Source organism: Ovis aries, chromosome 8, assembly GCF_016772045.2.
Source record: "Ovis aries strain OAR_USU_Benz2616 breed Rambouillet chromosome 8, ARS-UI_Ramb_v3.0, whole genome shotgun sequence".
In the NCBI taxonomy this organism is placed as follows: Eukaryota; Metazoa; Chordata; class Mammalia; order Artiodactyla; family Bovidae; genus Ovis; species Ovis aries.
In genome coordinates, this window is record NC_056061.1 from 32,253,176 (window position 1) to 32,274,988 (window position 21,813).

Genomic DNA, 21,813 nt, shown 5'->3' on the forward strand with positions numbered 1-21,813 from the left:
AGTGGCTAAGGTTCCACGTTCCCAGTGCAGCGGGTCCAGGTTCAATACCTAGTCAGGGAACTAGATCCCATATGCTGCAACTAAGAGTTCTCATGCAGCAACTGAAGATCCCATGTGCTACAACCAAGACCAGGTGCAGCCAAATAAATGAACATTAAGAGAAACAGAAGATAAGGACACAGTGATCTGTAGGCTTCTAAAGAGGAAGGAAATGAGAGAACCTAAGCAAGGCAGTCTCAGTGAAAGAGAACAAAGTGGGAAAAGTGCAGGCAACCGGGCAGGAAGGAGGGATAAATACAGGAAAGGAGTACATAAAAATCCCTGGAAGAGAGAGATGAAAGAAAAGATCAATCAAATTTCAAAGTGGAAGTCCAGAGGGGTAAAGAAAAGTCAGGAAATGTGGTTCATCAATGTTTTCTAACTCTCCTCTTGGTATTTTGGGGGGGTCCTATGGAGTGAATAAGCTATACCCAGTTGTGAATTTAGGTTGTTGGGAAACTTTCAGACAAAATGGGGTCTTCTGGAAGGTTGGCCTAGAAATCTGCCTCTCTTACCCTCAGAAGGTACAGGGGTGGGCAGATTGCATCTGTCACAGCAAGGCTGAACACACTGTTAAAAGAGTTAAAATGATAATTACAGGAATACTGAAGTTCGATTTATTAAGAGCTTACTACATTCCAGACACTGTGCAAAAGGTTTTGAATATGTAAAATAAAATTGAATTCTCCCCTGAACCCTATGAAATAGGTACTACAATATCAACATTGTATCAGGGCTGCCCTGATGATTCAGTGGTAAAGAATTGGCCTGCCGATACAGAAGACATGGGTGTGATCCCTGGTCTGGGAGGATCCCACGTGACACAGAGCAGCTGGACCCATGCGCCACAACTATTGAGTCTGTGCTCTGGAGCCTGGAAGCTGCAACTACTGAGCCCACATGCCCCAAGCGAAGTCTGCGTGCTCTAGAGCCCACGCTCCACAACAAAAGAAGCCATCACTATGAGAAGCCTGAGCACCGCAACCAGAGAAGCCAGTGCAGCAGTGAAGACCCAGCACAGCCAGAAATAAATGAATAAAAACTACTTTAAAGACTCGCAGCGTACTGCTCTTTATTAGAAAAGTGAAACAGTGCATTGTTGAGAAAACCAAGTCTCAGAGAGTATACAGAGAAGGAAATTTTAATTGAAAAATAATGTTTCCCTTGTATTTTCATTATATAAAAACATTATACCCAACAATATTGATGTAACTGTTATCGCATGTAATCTAAAAAATACAGGGTCCTGAATTTAAAACAGCCACAAACACACAGATTTGAAGTCGATTTTTCTTGAGACTGGGTTATTGTTCTGTCACTGTGCTATGGGGAAGTGAGCTTCTCTTTGCATCGATAAAATTAAAAGCAGCAACTAATCCAGGCCAGACTTTTGACTGCCAACACCCAGTTTTTTTCCTACTCCTCTTGTACTTTCTACTCTTCTTCTAGTGTCTAGTTTTTGTCTAAAAAAATCAGTAAATAATTTTTCTGTTCTTCTTAATCATACGTTTAAGACCATAAGTTGGAACTTCAGGTTAATAACCTATAGTCAGAGCTACTAAAGTAACTCAAAGAAATTCCAGCCAAAATAAAGAAAACGAATTCCAATCTCTGTAGTTGGAACTGCAGTTCCCATGCGGTAGTTCCCACTGTAGTGCCCATGCGATCGCACTGTGATATAAACAATGTATTCAGGCCTTGAAATACAAACTGCAATGAGATTCTATTGGCTGAAGCAAATATAAATTGCTCCTGGAGGAAAATGTGATAGCATAATTCAAAATATTAATATGTATCCTCTCTAAGCCAGCAACTCTAACTCTAGGAATTTGCCTTTCAGGAATATTCACTGATAAGCACAATGATCTAGGTACTAAAATATCACGGTGTTGTCCATACTGGTAAAAAATTGAAAAATTAAAATGATAATAATATCAACAACAAGAATAAATATTTATAGTCAAAACCAGGTAGTCTGGTTACAGAATCTTTGCTCTGTTACAGTGAGCTAGATATGTGAAAATGAGAAAGAAATTAAAGCCCATATACTGAGAAACACTCTACAGATATTAAAAGGAATGAAGTAAAAGAATATTTTTTAAAATAAGGTAGATCTTTATGTATTGACATAGAAAGATCTCCAAGATAAGTGAAAAAAGCAAAACACATAATAATATATAAAAGAAGGTATGATCTCCTTTATGTTTCAAAAACACTATATATAAGTAAATGTATGCATTTTTAGATGCATAGAAAACCACTGGAAGTGGTTACATCTGGAGAGAGTAGATGTAAGGTGAACGGGAACTTTCATATAAGAATCCCATAAGTTCTTTATAGTTTCTTTTTAAAATAACCACCAGAAAATTTATAATTATTTGTACAATTGAAAAAGGAAAAAGAGCAATTATAAAGCTGCATTTCCATTTTACAATTTGACCATTATTATCATCAGTCATCTAACAGTTAACTTGCACATGAACAATTCTAGGACCACCTTGGAAGCTTTTTAAAAAATACCTATGCCTGGGTCCTATTGCAGACCAATAAATCAGAATCTTTGAAGGCACACCCCGGGCATCAATACTTTTTAAAAAACTTCCCTGTTGATAGTGAGCAGCTACTTGAGAACCACCACTATATACAAACCTGAGTTTACCACTGACAACTTTAACCAAGAGATCACCTCGTAATCCCAACCACAAGAAATGTGGTTCAAAACTGAATACCAAATATTCCCCAACACTGTTTCAACAGTCCACTGATGCCTGGAAAGGAAGAAGGCAGAAAGGAGGAGGGGAGAGAGGAAAAAGGCTATGTATGGATCTTGTTTCTTTACTATGAACTAAAAATGATTCCCTGAAACTTCTAACAGCACAAAAACCTACATCTTTTTATCATCACTGTGTGTGTCAGTCGCTCAGTTGTATCCAACTCTTTGTAACCCCATGGACTGTAGCCTACCAGGCTCCCTGCTGTCCATGGAATTCTCCTGGGAAGAATACTGGAATGGCTGGCCATTTCCTTCTCCAGAGGATCTTCCCAATCCAGGGATCAAACCTGGGTCTTCTGCATTGCAGGCAGATTCTTTATCATCTGAACCACCAGGGAAGTCTCCTGCTTATTTTGGTAGGAAAAGACTGCAAAAATCTATGGAGTCTAGGTTCCGAAGTAGTTTCTCTGTTTCTGAGGCCATTACTCAACTCTTAGTTCATCGTTATGGGTTAAATGTGTATGCACCCATATCATCAAAACAGGTGATAATTTACAGCCATTGAATCAACTGCTCCTTTCTCTAAATTTCACTATTATCACCAATTAATATTTATTGACTTCTCATAATAATTCTTTTAATTCTCCATTTCTGTTGCCTCCATCTATAATAATTCTCAAAACCATATAAACTTGTTTCTGGTAGAGATATTCCTGCAAATATTTCTAATGGCCACATACAAAATTAATATAAACATAATAAAAAGATGTTATGTTAGCCATGGAATTTTTAAAACCTCTAAAATGTAAACTACACTTCACCTAAAAGACTGCCACTGATAAAATTACTCCTGCCTACTCTTTTTTTAAACTTAAAGATAGATAAAATGTATAATAGATGGTATTGTTGTTCAGTTGCTAACTTGTGTCTGACTCTTTGTGACCCATGGACTGCAGCACACTAGGCTTCACTGTCCTTCACTATCTCCCAGAGTTTGCTCAAACTCATGTCCACTGAATTGGTGATGCTGTCTAATCATCTCATTCTCTGCTGTCCTCTTCTCCTTTTGATGTCAATCTTTCCCAGCATCAGGGTCTCTTCCAATGAGTTGGCTCTTTGAATCAGGTGGCCAAAGTATTGAGGCTTCAACTTCAGCATCAGTTGACTCTTGGAAAAGACTCTGATGCTGGGAGGGATTGGGGGCAGGAGGAAAGGGGGACGACAGAGGATGAGATGGCTGGATGGCATCACCGACTCGATGGACATGAGCTTGGGTGAACTCCGGGAGTTGGTGATGGACAGGGAGGCCTGGCGTGCTGCAATTCATGGGGTTGCAAAGAGTTGGACACGACTGAGCGACTGAACTAAACTGAACCTCTTTTTAACACCTGATTCTAGATACCTAGATACCTTAGCTGTGATGGGATCACGCAGGCTGTGCTGTCAGAGTGCCCACTGCATGTGAGATTGGGTCCTATTTTATAACGGACTGTTTTGGCCATTATATCTAGATATAATTATCTAGATACCTTGTCTGTCAGTGGATTCAATTGCTTACAATACCCAAGAAATCACTTTCATAAATACATATGAAAAATAGAAAAAAACCAAACACTTAAGAATATCTACGATGAATATCACTTCATACTAATGAAATGTATGTGAATAGTTAGCAAAATGGTAATATACACATATGTGTGTGTGTGTGTGTGTGTGTGTGTAAAATCTTGTTTGATGTCTTCGCCTAACTGCTTTTTGGATTGCTTATGTTTATTAGTTTTTGGACACTCTCTCTGATTAATGCCATGGTCTGTCATCTGTATCATAACACCAGCTAAAAATGTACCGCAGTATCTTGACAACCGGCTAAAATATAGTAATAGCTCTATTCGCAAACCTTTCATCATCTTATAAAAACAAGAAGATAAGATGGAAAATGTGTGGGACAGACATGTGATGAATGATGGTGCAGGGTCAAGAGAAGTAGGGATGGAACATACAGCAGATTTTAAAGAGCTGAGGACATGAAACGGGAGAGGAAAACCACTGGAAAAATTAGGGCAAAGGGACCCTTTTTCATGTAAGGGCCCTTCCATCAGTTGTAAGTATAAGCCAGGCATTTTTGTATTTCATTCCATTATGTTTAAAAGTACTTGGAAGTCATGCAGCAATTCCATGGAACAATAATTGCTTGTTGAGAATTGGCTACTTTGTACCATAACTTGAGAGGGAGCATTATAATGAATTCTAGGTCATAAGTTAAACCTGTATTTGGAATAGAAATGTTATCTCTCTTTTAGGTGGCAAACAACATGCCACACAGGTAATCTCTTCTGGCTAATGGAAAAGCTGAAAAAAAACAAGGAGAAAGATAGACTCAAACATAGATAACTTAATGCTTTCCAATTTCTGGGGAAGTCAAAACAGTCCGTTACAAAATAGGACCCAATCTCACATACAGTGGGCACTCTGACAGCCAGCTTGCAAGATCGCATCACAGCTAAGAAGTGTCCAGGTCAGGACAACATGCAGACACACACACACACAAACACACACACAAAAGTCACTGTATTTTTGAAGTGGCAGAGTTGCAACTATCCAAACTGTTGGTTTAAATTTGTTCTAGTTGGAACCAAGGTCAATTTATCTACCGTTTTTGGTCAGACCGAACTTTAGGTATAAAGTGTTTTTAGAAGGTTAATGCAGGTAGTAAAGTGAAAGACAGACATTCAATATTTATCTTATCTTGAGGTGGTTAAAATTAGATATTTACTTTGATGAAAGAATCAGATTATAGTAATCTGATTACAGCAATGTGAAAATGTTGGTTCATTTATCTATTACAGCAGTCCTGCTGAAAACTTAAAACCCCAGTGCTGCTTGCTTTCCACCAGACCATTTCACATTCACCAGTGTCAGAGGTATGACACCTGCTATAAATAAACACTGGTTTGCCCTGAAGAAAGACAATTCCACCACTGCTTTTATGTCAACTTTTATAAATTTTGGGGGGTGTTTTTTTTTTTTGCTCATCACATGATTTTTTTTAAGCACTGGCTAAAAATTAGCTTTATTTTTATGGTTGCCATATTTCACAAATCATTCTAAAGTGGTATCTTTCTCTTTATGTGTACACTGAATTTTTTATTAAACTTTTGGTCCAAAACACAAGATATTTAAGAGGAATTTCATTATGATTATTTGATAGGTGAAATAATAATTTGTTTTCTAGAGAAGTAGATATAAATATCAAAACAATTCATGAGATAATTTAAACACATAATAAAAAATACTTAAAGATGAAAACAGCTTAGGTATTCAAATAAGGACTGCAAAATTAAAAAGTGACTAGCTCTATTTTGTCACACACACCTTCTCAGTTAAAGCATAAAAGGAAGAGACAGCATGAGAAATTTCAAAGGAAAGAATGATGTACAGAGGTCAAGAACCAATTTTAGTGGCATGACTGATGAACTGCACAGAATAAGGTTAGATAACAGTTCCAGATTTATGCTGGTTATTTGCAAGCTGGAAGCAAAAAAGAGGGCTGGATTAAGATGCAATCCTACTTTTAGCCAACTGAGGTATTGTTGTTTTATTTAGCCAGACTATAGCTTTGAAGTTACCACAGCTTAATTACCTTTGTGCCAATAATAATGTTGGTAGCGTTTGAGTTTCTACGAAGATAGTGTTAAAATAACTCCCTATTACTGAATCAATATTTTTCATATTAACATTGAATTGTTGCTATATTCCTGAATTAATAAGAACTACTTGTAAGCTTTCTACATTGACAATGTTTATACAAGTCGTATTAAAATATATTTTTAAAGGACCTATTGCCCTAGAGCATGTTGCTTGGTGTGATCTACCCAAAATGTCATTCGCAGGATTAATTCATGTGAAAGATGCAAAAGAAGATTGTGCCAAACCACCTTCCATCACTACAGCTACTCAAGAAGCAGAAGGAGTTAAAAACTATCCTGCTGAAATCACCAAAGAAAGGCTTTTACTGATCGATAAGTTTGATCTCCTTCTGTTCCAGCACCAGCTACTGCTGAGGAAAATAATGAAGTACAGATGAGATGTAAATGACCTCTGCCCACTTCTCCCTCCAGCCCAATTGGTCTTCCTGTGACTGGCTATATAATATTGCGCTTTGTCAAGAATCAGCAGTTCTTATATCATTTACCATGTTGCTATGTAGGTGAGTGCAAACTGAACAAAGAAAATCGCCACTATGTTCAGACAGCCTTCATAAACTGTGATGTTATCCCCTCTGTGTAGGTCTCATTCTGAAAATTAAAGTTTAAAATCATGTAGGGGTTCCCTGGTAGCTCAGCTGGTAGAGAATCCGCCTGCAATGTAGGAGATCCCAGTTTGATTCCTGGGTTGGGAAGATCTGCTGGAGAAGGGATAGGCTACCCACTCCAGTATTCTGGCCTGGAGTAGTCCATGGGTTTGCAAAGAGTTGGACATGACTGAGCGACTTGGCTACTTCTTGTTTTCCTTCTTACTGGTTGCTGCTGCCCTTCATGTCATCCCATCTTTTTATATGACTAAAGATTGATGGCCAAGCTGCTAAGGTATTCTTACAGATCTTCACTAATCCCTTAAGAAATTTTGATTCCCTATTTGAGCATTTAAAGGCTGTGATTCTGTGAGTACACAGTCACTATAACAAAAAGAGACAATTGAGGAGCCAAGGATGGAGGTAAAATATGAAGTATGAGAAGGGCAGATAGATCCATGGACACAGCTAAGCCAGGACTGCTTACCCACATCCAGGTACTTTAAAAAATATATATTTATTTATATTTATTTGGCTGCACTGGGTCTTAGGCATGGCATGTGGGATCTTTAGTTGCACCACGTGAACTCTTAGTTGCAGCACGTGAGATTTAGTTCCCAGACCAAGGATCGAACCCAGACCCCTTGCATTGGGAACATGGAGACTTAAGTCACTGGACGACTAGGAACATCCCCCAATACTCTTAATAAGTAAAAACCATTAGGACTAGATTCTGCCCATTAACAAATTTACGTTTGCAAATTCTATAAGCCAAACTATGGCTTGCCTTATAAACAATTCCTTTAACATTTGAATGATAGTTTTCATCTCCTTTGGTCATCCTTTAAATTTGGCTGATAAAGTTTACACGAAGAATCTCGTGTATCTTCTCAGCAGGACAAAAGAAATAAAGCCACTAAAGAATTTTTCTATGTGTCTCTAGCAAAAAACTTTTTTTTTCCTGTGCCACACAGCTTGCAGGATGTCAGTTCCCCAACTTGGGACTGAAACTGGGTCACAGCAGTAAAAGTCCAGAATCCCAACAACAAGGACACCAAGGAATTCCCTAACAAAAAATTCTTGAAAAATATCCTGGTAGAAGTGGTAAAAGGAGGTGATCCTCTTTGGATAATACTTGATCTTTTCACTATAAAAATGTATGTATTTCAGAGAACAAATAAACATCGAAAAATATGACAGATGCAAGCGGCAAAGTGCTATTATCACACTGAGTGTGAAGTTCTCTTTATATGTTTTATTTTTATAATTAATTGAATACATGTGTGCTCAATCACTTCAGTCATGTTCGACTCCTAGCCACCCCACGGACTGTAGCCCACCAAGCTCCTTGTCCATGGGATTTTCCAGGCAAGAATACTTGAGTGGATTGCCATGCCCTCCTCCAGGGGATCTTCCCAACCCGGGGATCGAACCCCCATCTGCCTGCGTCTCCTGCATTGCAGGCGGCTTCTTTCTTTACCCACTGAGCTATCTGGGAAGCCTGAATACAACATATGTGTAAGGAAAAAGTAGTGCTTCACTGGAAAACTGCATTGTCTAGACCCAGCACTCACAATTATGGATTATCTGATTCCGATTCTATGGGAGTTATCTTACAGCTCTTTAAATTGCCGATAACTGCAAAGTTATTCTTGCCCACACAGCGGCAAATTCTGCCCTGTCAGGTTCAATTAACTTTCCTTTCCCATGTGGAAAAAGCTAGTGCTGCCTCTATTTGCATGCTAATCTCAATATTTCTCATCTACACATGTCTGTTCTGTGGATTCTCCTTTGAAAGTTTGTAACATCTGCTTATTTCCCTCATTTGACTTAAAAAAAAAACTTTTAACACTTGCTTATTTTATATCTGTATGAAAGTCATGATGTCATCCTTTTTGAAAACTATCCTGTAATTCTCATAGAGTAAATCTATATAGAAGCCACTTCATGAGATGCAAAGATCATTATGACATCATGATGACTTTGTTTTCTAAGCACACAGAATCTAGAAAAGAGATCAGATGCATAAATGCACAACTAACTTTAACCCTCAGGTTTTCTGTGTTGTTGTTATTGTTTCGGTTGCGCTAAATCTTCACTGCTGTGCAAGGGCTTTCTCTACTTGCAGCGAGTGGGGGCTATTGTTCGTTGTGGCACACGGCACAGTTGCTCCACAGCATGTGAAATCTTCCTGCATTAGGGACTGAACCTATTGGCAGGCAGATTCTTATCCACTGCACCACCAGGGAAGTCCTAACACTCAGGGTTAATGGACCCAAATTTAAGTTTTTGTGTTTCTCTTCAGGAATGTTATTTTTCCTATACCTTGAAACATTTTGCTCTTTCATGATCCTGAGAAGTATATCCAACTATTGTAAGGAGTTGAAAAAAATAAGAAAATCTAAATTTTTCCAGAGAAGATATACAAACAGCCAACAGGTACAAAAAAAGATGCTCAACATCATTAATCAGGGAAAGCAAATTTAAACCACAATGAGTTTGTCACCTTACACCTGTTAGAATGGCTGTCATCAAAAAGACAAGGGATAACAAGTGTAGATGAAGATGTGGAAAAAAAGAGAAAGTTTGTGCACTGTTGGTGGGAATGTAAATTGGTGCAACTATTATGGAAAAGAGCATGGAGATGCTTCAAAAAATTAAAAATAGAACTACCATAGGATCCAGCAATATCACTCTGGGTACAGACCTAAGGGAAATGAAATCCTTACCTTGAAAAGACATCCCACTCTAACATTATTTACAATAGCTAAGACTTAGAAACAGCCTAAGCGTTCACTGATGGATGAATGGATAAAGAAAATGTGGTATTTTTAAACACACAATGGAATATTATTTAGCCATAAGGAAGACAGATCCTGCCATTTGCAAAAACATGAATGAACCTCAAAGGTATTACACTAAATGTAGTAAGTCGGACATTGAAAGACAAGTACTTACGTGGAACCTAAAATAAAAATGGTCAAACTCATAGAAAGAAAAGTGGCTGTCAGGTGTTGGATGGTGGGAGAAATAGGGAGAAGTTGGTAAAAGGATACAAACTCTCAGCTATAAGTTCTGAAGATCTAGTGTATAATATGGTGACTACAGATGACAATGCTGTATTGTATAACTGAAAAATGCCAGGAGAGTAGAACTTAAATGTTCTTATAAGAAAAAAATAAGATAAATATGTGAGGTGATGGACATGTTAATTAACTAGATGGGAAGAATTCTTTAGTAATGTATACATATATCAAATGGTCATAATGTACATTTTTAAAATCTTACAATTTTACTTGTTAACTACACTTCAATAAAGCTAGGGTGGGTAGAGGACTTAGAATGTTTCCTTTTCAGGACTTCATGCCACTTAATGCTTTTCCTCTTCTCTTTCATTTTACATAACTTTGCTATTCTCAATTCACTGTGCTGGAAACTCACTGAGACAACTATCAGGAGACTTCCACTTTTGTTTTTACCTCTGCTATTAACTAACTCTCCATTACTTTCCATGCACTTGCTGGGCTTCCCAGGTGGTGCAAGTGAAAAAGAACCTGCCTGCCAATACAGGAGGCATAAGAGACGCAGGTTTGGTCCCTAGGTAAGGAACATCCCCTGGAGGAGGGCATGGCACCCCACTCCAGTATACTTGCCTGGAGAATCCCATGGACAGAGAAGCCTGATGGGCTCTGGTCCAAAGGGTTGCAAAGAGTTGGACACAACTGAAGCCACTTAACACACACATACATCTCCGGTGCTAGGACTTGACTTCTCTTGATTCTTTCCCAACTTAAACTGTCTATATCTCTCTACTCTCATAATGCACAACTCAGTCTGATTTAATGATACTCTCTGAGAAATATCTGCCAGATCCATAGTGGGCAATGGCAGATAAAAGAGACTCAAATTTATCTCAAGTTGGGGTTGGGAGGGGACCAAAGGATAAGGGGGACTAGTTTGCTTATAAAAGCATTATTGAAATGAGTCCATCCAAGCTGGGAGAGGGGCACCTGAGATCAGAAGCAACTCAAAGGATGAAAAAAGGGGATGGGGGTGGGGGTGGGAGGGAGGATTTTAAATACCTAGACTCAAGAGTCTCAATCTTCTTTAATTCCATAACCCTAAATATCAATTATACTAAATCATCATTCAACTGCCCAGCACAAACCTGGCATCCAGAACTGTTGGCAAAGAATCTGTTTAATATTATTCTGATCTGCCTCCAGAATAATCAATTAATTATACAATGAAATAACTTTCTGATAACTGGCAAATAACCATACTGAATTTAAAATTTTCACAGAAAATAAAGGAGAAAATTTAAAAATGATGTGATCATCTAGAGGGATGATAAAATAATGAAATAATCGCCATTTCATCATCCTTGTTATTGCATTGTCCAAAGTATTGTCCGATCTTTCCAGAAGGTATAAAAGACATCAGGAGACAGGACTTTTGTTGTCTTTTTCTTTTTACCTCTTCACTGAACACAGCTGAGAATTCAGAAATTTTCACCTTTTGGATAATGGCAAAGGGAAGAAAACTGACAGAAGGTATTTTGCAGTTGTTACATGAAAAAGAACACAAATACAAAAAGACAGACGGTAATACTCCAGGCTGTAATGATGATGATGAGATTAATCATATAAGATAAAGCTCAGATCATGAGTACTTGCATAATATATCCTGCTGCTGCTGCTGCTGCTAAGTGGCTTCAGTCGTGTCCGACTCTGTGCAACCCCATAGACGGCAGCCCACCAGGCTCCACCGTCCCTGGGATTCTCAAATGTATTTTAGCAAACTTATGAATCAATGAGTGAAAAATATACTTCTATAGACAAAAAGGAAATCTGTTACTTAGTCTTTCAGGGAGGATGAAATCATGTAATATTTTTTGAAAAGACATGTTTGCTACAAGGACATGTAACAGTATTTTTTTCACCTTTTATCAAGTTTGTGCTAGTGAATTTACTTGATATGGTTAATAAGAGGACAAATGATGAAGGCACTGACTGTAAGGAGATAAACAGTACAGAAATGAAAAATCTCATTGAACTGATCATTCTAATCAGCATCTAAAATAAGAATATTTTGTTGCTATTGACTGAGGAAAATTACCACACTCTCTTCCACAAAACTATGAACCATTAAAGTTTTAAAAGCACTGTATTTTGACAATACAAGTACAAGAAGAACCATAGGTAATAAAAAGCTGGAATTCTTAGAAATATATTTGAAATCTGGATCACTATTTGTAAGATGGCTATGTTCCAAGCTCATCCATGAGTAGTTATGTTCATTCAAAGGATATTGCCCATTTTGGGTGTCTATATCTTTACATCAGAAAAATATGGAATAAAATTTGAGTTTGTTACATTTAAATTCTTATTAATTTCCAATCCAGTTGTTTTTCACAACATCCCTTCATTTTTGTATCTGTAAATTATTTATAAAATGATTTTTAAAATATGTTTTACAAGAGGCCACTGAGTTCAGAGAGTAACTGGCGATGACTATTCTTCCTGGTATGCTGGTGGCTAATAAAATGTAGAGTTCGACAAATGGTGTTTAAGAGATAGAAAATGTTATATCTTTTCAAGATTAAACATGGTCACACTTTTTAGGAGCAATCAGAATGGTTTTGTAAGGGAGCTGACCTGGCTACAACAAGTTAGTCAAAGCTACTTAAAATAAGTAAGATTTGTATAGATGGAAGAGACAACACGCCAGGTGAATCTATGGCTTGAATTAGAAAATGGAAGTGGAAAACTGGAGGATATATCTAGGAAGGCAACTGGTTAGCTTGCAAAAGCAAATGGAGAAGATTACTGAGCAGAATATTAAATATATTTTATAATTTAATATTTTTAAATCTTTCATCTTAAGAGTTGAAAAAAAATTGAGTTTCAAAGCTGATATATGCATTGCTCATGACCACAAACTTAATAATGGACAGCCCAGGATTTCTCTCTACAACTTTAGTGATGCATGATAAATGACTTAATATCTCTGGGTTTCCTCATCTAAAATAAGTTTCATCATTTAGGAATCCTTTTATAAAGATGATAATGATTCCCACTTACTTTTCATGGCCACTGTGGGTCTCAAGTGAGATAAATATTTTAAAACGCTTTGCAAACTACAAAGCTCTATATAAACAGTAGGTACAATTTCTCTCCCTTATCTTGGATATTATATTCCTGAAGCACTTCCACTTCATTGGTGGTGAGATAATGGTAGAAGAACTGAAGTTCTCATGAGTTAGGGTAAGAGAATGCAAAAATGAATTACAAGAGAAGCTTAAAATATCTTTTCAAGAATACGGAAGAAAACAAACTAAATAGCCTAATAATAATATTTTGCTTATCTTATAATCCTGGGTGTTCTTTGGAAGGAATGATACTAAAGCTGAAACTCCGGTACTTTGGCCACCTCATGCAAAGAGTTGACTCATTGGAAAAGACTCTGATGCTGGGAGGGATTGGGGGCAGGAGGAGAAGGGGACGACCGAGGATGAGATGGCTGGATGGCATCACCGACTTGATGGACGTGAGTCTGAGTGAACTCCGGGAGATGGTGATGGACAGGGAGGCCTGGCGTGCTGTGATGCATGGGGGCCGCAAAGAGTCGGACATGACTGAGGGACTCAACTGAACTGAACTGAACTGATAATGCTCTATATTTAATTTGTATTTACCGTTCCTTGTCCACTGGGATTTTCTTTACTATCTCTTACTCTGAACTTTGATGAGCTCTTAGCAAATTTATTTGGTTTGTTGCAGATGCTAAACATTTTTTCTTGTATATAGATAATTGTTGAAATGTTCAGTATTTTTCTGATTTATATCTTGGAGTACCTAAAAATTAAATGTAGAGTAACTTTATTTTAATAAATTCTATCAGTAATTCTATAGATGAAGAAAATTATAAAGACAATCTGGGTATACTGCAATTTTATGTATGGCAAATTGGCTTACTATCTGCATATTCTAGAAACTACTTTTTTCATCTAGCTCTTAGGATACTGTTATAATGACTTTCTTTCTACCTTTCTGACATTATTTGCCTAATTTATTCTCAGTATCTTCTTGGATTCACCAAGATCTAAATGTATGCTTATCTATTATCATCTCTCCTTTGAACAACTGATCCATTTCCTTAAGCAATTTTATTTATGCTGATCACTCATAAATTATTTCCACTTTGATGTCTTTCTGTAATCTCAAACTCAATTCATCTCTTCAAGGCCATCTGACCCCTTGTTTCCAGATGTCTTCCAATATTGATTAATTTTCCTGTTAGTTCCTTCATTTATCACTGCATTTCATAGTGTCTACTGTCTTATTAGTTGGTTGCCTCAAAGAAAAGGAAAAGGTATTATTAAAATCTACACTAACTTTTTGTCCTTTAGAAGCAAAATGGAAACATAAAGCTTACTCTTGGGTCAACTTTCCTAAACCTATAAACAGTCTTCTCAAGTACCTTGTCCATTTGGGGATAGATTTCTGGTCTTCCATCATGTCATACCAAAGACTGGTTATTCTAAGTGATATTCCAGGTACATCTATCAACCCACCTGTTCCACTCAATTACAAACCAGCAATGATCATGTTAGTATTATCTTAAATATTGTAAGTGAAATAAAAACTCATTAAGTCACCCTGTATTATTTTTAATAGCATGATAAAAAACTAACAGTGAAAAGGAAAACTAGTATGAGCTGCTGGAATCTGAAGGTGGAAAGAGAGAATTTAGTACCAAAAGGCTGGGAAGGCAATGGTAACCCACTACAGTACTCTTGCCTGGAAAATCCCATGGACGGAGGGGCCTGGTGGGCTGCAGTCCATGGGGTCGCTAGGAGTCGGACACGACTGAGCGACTTCACTTTCACTTTTCACTTTCATGCACTGGAGAAGGAAATGGCAACCTACCCCAGTGTTCTTGTCTGGAGAATCCCAGGGACAGGGGAGCCTGGTGGGCTGCTGTCTATGGGGTCGCTAGGAGTCAGACACAACTGAAGTGACTTAGCAGCAGCAGCAGCACCAAAAGGGCATCATTATGAAAGTGATTGAGGTATAGACTAATGTCAAAAAAAGAAAGAAAGAAACAAAGGCATGCATTCCCACCTACTTTACTCTCTGTACTGTCATCACCATCATATATGCTAGACAATACTACAGAGGAAGAGGCACCTACTAGGCTGTCATATAGCCCGGGGCAGCAGCCTCATCTCCTGGCAAAAACTACCGACTCAGCTCGATTTCCTCATCTTTTGCCAAGTCTTTTGGACAAGAATCAGTAATCACTACATAAGGAGTTTGCACAGACTTCCCTGGTGGTCCAGTGGTTAAGAATCCACCTTTCAAGGCAGGGGATTCGGGTTCAATCCCTGGCTGGGGAACTAAGGTCCTACATGCTGGGGGGTAACTAAGCCTGTGTGCCAGAATGAAAGATTCCGTGTGCTGCAATGCAGCAAAATAAATCAGTAATTTTTAAAAAGGAGTTTCCAAAAAGTTGTAATGGAAGAACTAAAAGTTATCTGTCAGCTGACATGCATTCTGGAGGTACTGCTATTCTGAAACTTGAGGAGGTGCTAAGGTTGAAGTCATGGATTTGGCAGACATCACTGAAAGGACAGATGGTAGTTTAAACTACAGGACAGAGGTCAACCAGCAAAACGTAAAGAGTGAGAACAGATCTGCAGACAAAGTTTTCAGAGATACTCCTATTTATAATTTTCAGGTAGAAGAACTAGCAAAGTGTCTAATAAGAAACTGTCAAAAGGGTAGCAGTGTTGACTGAAAAAAACTGCAGAACCTAAAAATTGAGTTATGTGCAATTTTTTTTCTGTTGACAGCAGGAAGGTGAGAAAAGAAGGGTTTCCCCAGTTAAAAATGAAAATAGTTTTGTAGTGGAGAAAGTGGCTAATAAGATGAAGTATTAAAATAATAGGTTGATGGATTTAGCAATCAGGCAGTAGTGAAAAGCCTCCGAGATGTTATGGGGAGGGAGGTGGGAGGGGGGTTCATGTTTGGGAATGCATGTAAGAATTAAAGATTTTAAAATTTAAAAAATAAAAAACTAAAAAAAAAAAAAAAACAAACAAAGAATAGCAAGGACAGATAAGAAAGCCTTCCTCAGTGATCAATGCAAAGAAAAAAAAAAAAAGAACATACAATAAAAACTAAAGAATTAAGGATCTAAAATTGAACTGTAGTGCCAGTATCAAACTTAACTTCCTGAGAGTCAAACATGCATATCTTAGGAAGTAGAAGTCTGTCAAAGAGTGCAGAAAAAGCCCTTTCCAAAGCTGTACACACTTTTTTGGAAAATCACCAGAATCAAATAGAAAAGCAGGGGAAAAAAAAAAAAAAAGAAAACACAAACAGGAAATTTACAAAAAGAGAAAAGAAAAATGACATAAAAGATTTTAAATACACTAGCAAAAATAAATTTTTTTGAATCAACCATACCAAAAACCCCATAACGAATTATATTCCCCTCAAAGTAGCATATAAAAATACTCTGACCATACCACCAAAAACAACTAAAAATACTGGACAAAATATTTTTAAAACATCTTTTGAAATGCATTACTGATGAGGCAAGAAAATAAGGAATGCTTAGAAGTCAAAAAGGAAGTGAAAACAGGAAACCAGGGCAGTAAGTGGAGCATTGAAACACTCTCACCCTGGAGGCATCCACAGAACCCTGCAAACCTTAAGCTTTGACCTTGTAAGGGGGATGATGAAGCAGAAGGGGAGGAAACAAACTCCAGGATCTGCCCGGAAGTTGGGGCTGTCACAGGAGATCCTGTCCCAAGAGCTGGAACCCCCTCAAAACTAAACCCACAATGGAAAGATAAATGAAAAATTTTTCCTGAAGAAGGGGATGGTATGGAAACTTTCCTAACCCCCAACATGATGCTGGGAGGAAGAGAAACCAATCTCCCCTGAGAAGTGATAACCACAACCCAGACTGCAGCTCATGTGGGGATGTGGCATGAGCTGAGCATGTCTTAAAAAATAGTTTCCAGTTGGTACAAATGTCTCCAGGCAAACACAAAAAATTCCTGGAAAAAAATGTATTTTTCAAGCCAGGAGCCAAAGAATTCCTATAGGTAAAAGTCCAAGAAATATGATTGGTTAAAAAAATAATGAAAAACAAAAGGAAAATAGGGTACCATGAACCAGCCAGCAGAATCAGACCCAAAGATCTCAGATATTGCATTGATTAGATTTAAACTGTAAGATAAATACATTTTGATATGTTTAAAGCAATGGTTTTTATCAGGCCCATGTCTACTTTTTATAATATTTTTGTAATGCCCCTATTCTTTTCATGAAAGAAATTTTATATAATCTACATACACATTATGTACCATATATTTATATACATATATGCAAAGTATAAAATATAGGAGAAAAAGTAATTAATAGTAAAGTAATATATATTTCCATTAAAAAATGCAGTAACAAAACCACACTAGATGACATAGTAAAATTGTCAGTGGATGATATTTGTTTATGAGAAAGGAATTTGAACTTAAGAGAAGCCATTCTGTACAAGTAAAGGAAAATGAAAAGAGGTACAGAGGAATACTAGAAAAAAAGCGTGAATATACTATACGCAAAGAGAAAGGGAATGACTGTAATTGAAATAACATATCAAGGCAGGTTTGAAAATAATCAACATATAAAAATGAGAAAGTAACACTCTTCAAATGAGCTACACCTTATTTATAATTGCAGTAGCCCACTCCCCATACATGGTAGACAACTGTGCTGAAGTACAACAGAAAACATACATCTTTCAACTCTACCTCATAAATTCAGTGTCAAGTGTATAAAAAGACCTTGGAAACCATGCCTTTTAACAGGTGACAAGAAATAGCTGATGAACTGGAAAATAAGATGATAATACAAGAGCTTACAGAAAAATTGTTTCTGGAGACAGTACCACAGTAGCTCTGATAAACAACCTGCAACTCCCAAATAAATAATTTCTATGTGCAATTTTTAAATCTCTATGTTATAGAAAACTTAAGATTATACAGATTCAGTAGGCTTCTGACCCTGACAGACTCACTAGACTTGCTCTTCTTCAGTAAACAACAATTGAAAAAGATATATGAGGTAACTGTTTACAGGCACTGGATGGGACAACAGGCAGTGAAACCCTGATGCTTTATGGGAAGGTAACATTCAGTATAAGCACCGTGTGTAATCCGGCTTCTCAAGCGGACCTGGGACTAAGAGAGTCAGAGAGACAGAATCCAGGCATAGCACAGTGATGTCAATGAGCAGAAGAATTAAAGATTTGAGTTAAAGGTTTACAAAGCAGTTGAAATTGTGGAACAGACTACTGGATAGAAGAAAACTATGCAAAAGAACATCCCCTACCCCCATACACAGAGTGAGATTACTAAGCACAGCAGAAAGAAGCTGTTATTTGGTGGAAATATAAGCAGATACCCAAGGTCACACAGTGCTGTAAGATAACAGGAGTTCTACACAGACAAAGTAGTAAGACCACACTGGATTCCTAATCCAGTACCTTGGGCATTCAATTGAGATCCCAATAACTAATAATTAGGAATAAGGAGCATACCCCAGAGGAAGGGCTACATCCTAGGACTAAGCACAAAACCAAAATAGATCTACACTAAGTTAGAATAAAAACAAGGCTGGCAGAATAAAAAAAAAACTAACAGTAATTCAATTTCCCAGAAGAAAACTCAACATCTTATAAAGAAGGTTAAAAACCCAGACTCCCTACAACTATCAGCAGCAACATTCTGCATTAAAAAAAAAAAAAAAAGAAATTACTAGACATATAAAGAAGCAGGGGGGAAAAAAGGCAGACAAAAGACGCTGAAAAGACCCAAATGTTGGAAATAAAAGCACTCAACACAACTATGAGAAATATGTTCAACAACATAAAGGAAAAGAAAGACACGCTGAATTTTAAAAAATGGGGAATCTTGGCAAGAAGATAAACAAAATAAACTGACTGGAAATTCTAGAACTGAAAACTATAGCTAAAACAAAAATTGCACTGACTAGAAATTTCAGAAAAAGAATCAGTGACTTTAAAAACAGACTGCAAAATAACATGAACTGGATTTCAGATAAAACAAAGGACTGAAAAATAAGAACAGAGTGTCTGTGACATGTGAGATAATATGAAATAGAGTGTTATATATGTAAGTCATCCCAGAAAAAAAGGAGAGAATGGAGCAGGAAAAAAATACTTGTAGAAATAATGGCTAAAAATTTCCTAAATGTTATGAAAAACATCTTGGATCAACAGATTTAAAATGCTCAGAGAACCCCAAACATGATAAATGCAAAGAAAACATACCTTAGCACATGATACTTACTACCAAAAATCCAAATATAGAGGCAAGGGGAACAAAAGGACACATTTCACACCATGGAACAAAGAAATGAATGACATTTAATGCCTTTTCAGAACTAATGGAGGCCAGATAACAAACAACATCTTCAAAGTAGTGAGATAAAAAATATACACTTTCAATTGAGTATTTTGAATCTTTAAAAATATCCTTCACAATTGAGGATAAAATAAAGATACCTGAGAGAACTTGTGGCCAGCAGACCTCCATAAGAAGAAATGCTAAAAAAAAAAGGAAAAAAATTTCTTCAGGCTCAAGGGAAATGCTACCACATGAAAATTTAGATCTATACAAAGAAATGAAGAGAAATGGAAATGGGCAGTGTGTACATAAACATAAAATGCTATTTTCTACTCTTACTTATTTCTAACATAAATATCAATCTAAAGCAAAAGTAATAACACTAAATTGCGGAATTTATAAGTTTTATCAAAGTAAATATATGACATAATAGGACAATGAATGATCTAATAGCACAAAGCGTGACATAGGAGTGAATGAAATTACCCTTTAGTAAGTGCTTACATTTTACAGCACATTAAACAATATAAAGCAAAAAAAAAAAAAAAAAAAGACAGGGAATGAATAAAGACAGGAAAACAGCAAACAAATAGCAAAGTTGTAGACTTACATCTAACTATATCAATAATTAAATACAAATAGTCTCAGTTCCCAAATAAAAAGCAGATTGTCAGGTTTGATTAAAAAAAAAAAACACGTTTTTAAAATCAGTTTTTTTATTTTAAAACACTGGTTTTGTGTCCTTGGAGCTCTCTATTATACCTTCTATCTATTAAAGAAGTTGAATTAATAATAAAACATTTTTTAACAAGTCTGGTGGTTTTACTGGTGAATTCTATCAAATATTTAAAGAAAAAATCTTAAATAAATTATACAATATTACAAGATTTTTTTCATTATAAGGAAGGAAATTTTTTATAAGATCTAAATAATCCCAATACCAAAGCCTCACAAATACATTATAAGAAAATAAAATTATATACCCATATCCTTCATGAATACACAAATCATAGCAAAATATTAGCAAAAAGAATCCAGCAATATAAAAGATTATGTATCATGACCAACTGAAGTTGATCCCAGAAATACATTATCTCTTGGTACTATCATTGAAAAGTCAATTAATTGACTTAAAAGTCATATTAATAAAGGAGATAAAAACAGCTGATCATTTCAGTATATTCACAGAAAAGCACTTGAGAAAATCCAACATTCATTCACGATTAAAACTTTTCAGAAATTAGAAACAGAAGCAAACTTCCTCAAGCTGGCAAAGGATTATCACAAAATAATTAATATTGAAATACTGAACACTTTCCTCCAAAGAATGAGAAGGTAATGATGTCCATCACTCCTAAGGAGAAAAAGAATTGAAAATAAAACCAAGAAAAAGGAAAGAAATAAAAGGCATAAAGATGAAAAAAGGGTTATCTTCATTGTAGACAATATGACTGTTAACACATAAAATCCTAAGGAATCTACAAAAGATAACAATTAATAGATAAATACAGTACTTAAGAAGTCAATCATATTGTTATATACTAGCAGCAAACGGTAAACAAAATTTAAGGAAATCATATATAATGGCATCCAAATACATAAAATACTCAAGAAAAAATTTAACAAAAGATATGGAAGGCTTTTAATACTAAAAACTGTAAAACATTCCTAAGAGACATAAAAGAAAGCTTAAATAAATGGTTATACATCAGATTAATGAATCCAAAAACTCAAAACGGTTAACATATAAATTCTCACTGAACTAATCTATAGATTAAATGTAATCTCAACCAAATTTCCAGTTTACAAGTTTATTTGTAATTTCTATAAAATGCAGACGACTTGGAGAAGGAAATGGCAACCCACTCCAGTACTCTTGCCTAGAAAATTCCATGGATGGAGGAGCCTGGTGGGTTACAGTCCATGTGGTCACAAAGAGTCGGACACAAATGAGCGACTTCATGACTTTAAATATCCAAGGCAATTTTGAAAAAGATAAACAAGGTTGAAGGAGTGATACCACCTGATTTCAAGCGTTACTGTAAAGATAAAGTTTTCCCGACCCAAAGACCGAATCCGCATCACCCGGGTCTCTTGCATTGCAGGCAGATTCTTTACCCACTGAGCCACCTGGGAAGCCCAAAGATACAGTAAGGTTCATCAATCTCAGCACTATGACATTAAGCCAGAAAATTCTTATTGTGGGGGCTGTCCTATATACCGTAAGATTCTCATCAGTGTCCCTAGCCTCTAAGCACTAGATGCCAGGAGCAACTCGGCTCCTCAACTGTAACAACCAAACATGTCTCCAGGCATTGCCAAATGTCCCTG

At 36.6% G+C, this 21,813-nt stretch overlaps 1 protein-coding gene across 9 annotated transcripts in view; it reads right to left on the reverse strand.

Annotated features, from left to right (window-relative positions):
* LIN28B (lin-28 homolog B) overlaps positions 1-21,813 on the reverse strand; it is a 136,033-nt gene that overhangs the window by 9,401 nt on the left and 104,819 nt on the right. For 4 of the 9 annotated variants that reach the window (XM_042253144.2, XM_060419169.1, XM_060419168.1 and 1 more), the window contains one exon: positions 19,641-19,682. In XM_042253144.2, the coding sequence (XP_042109078.1) occupies positions 19,641-19,682 (42 nt within the window). 9 annotated transcript variants of the gene reach the window in all.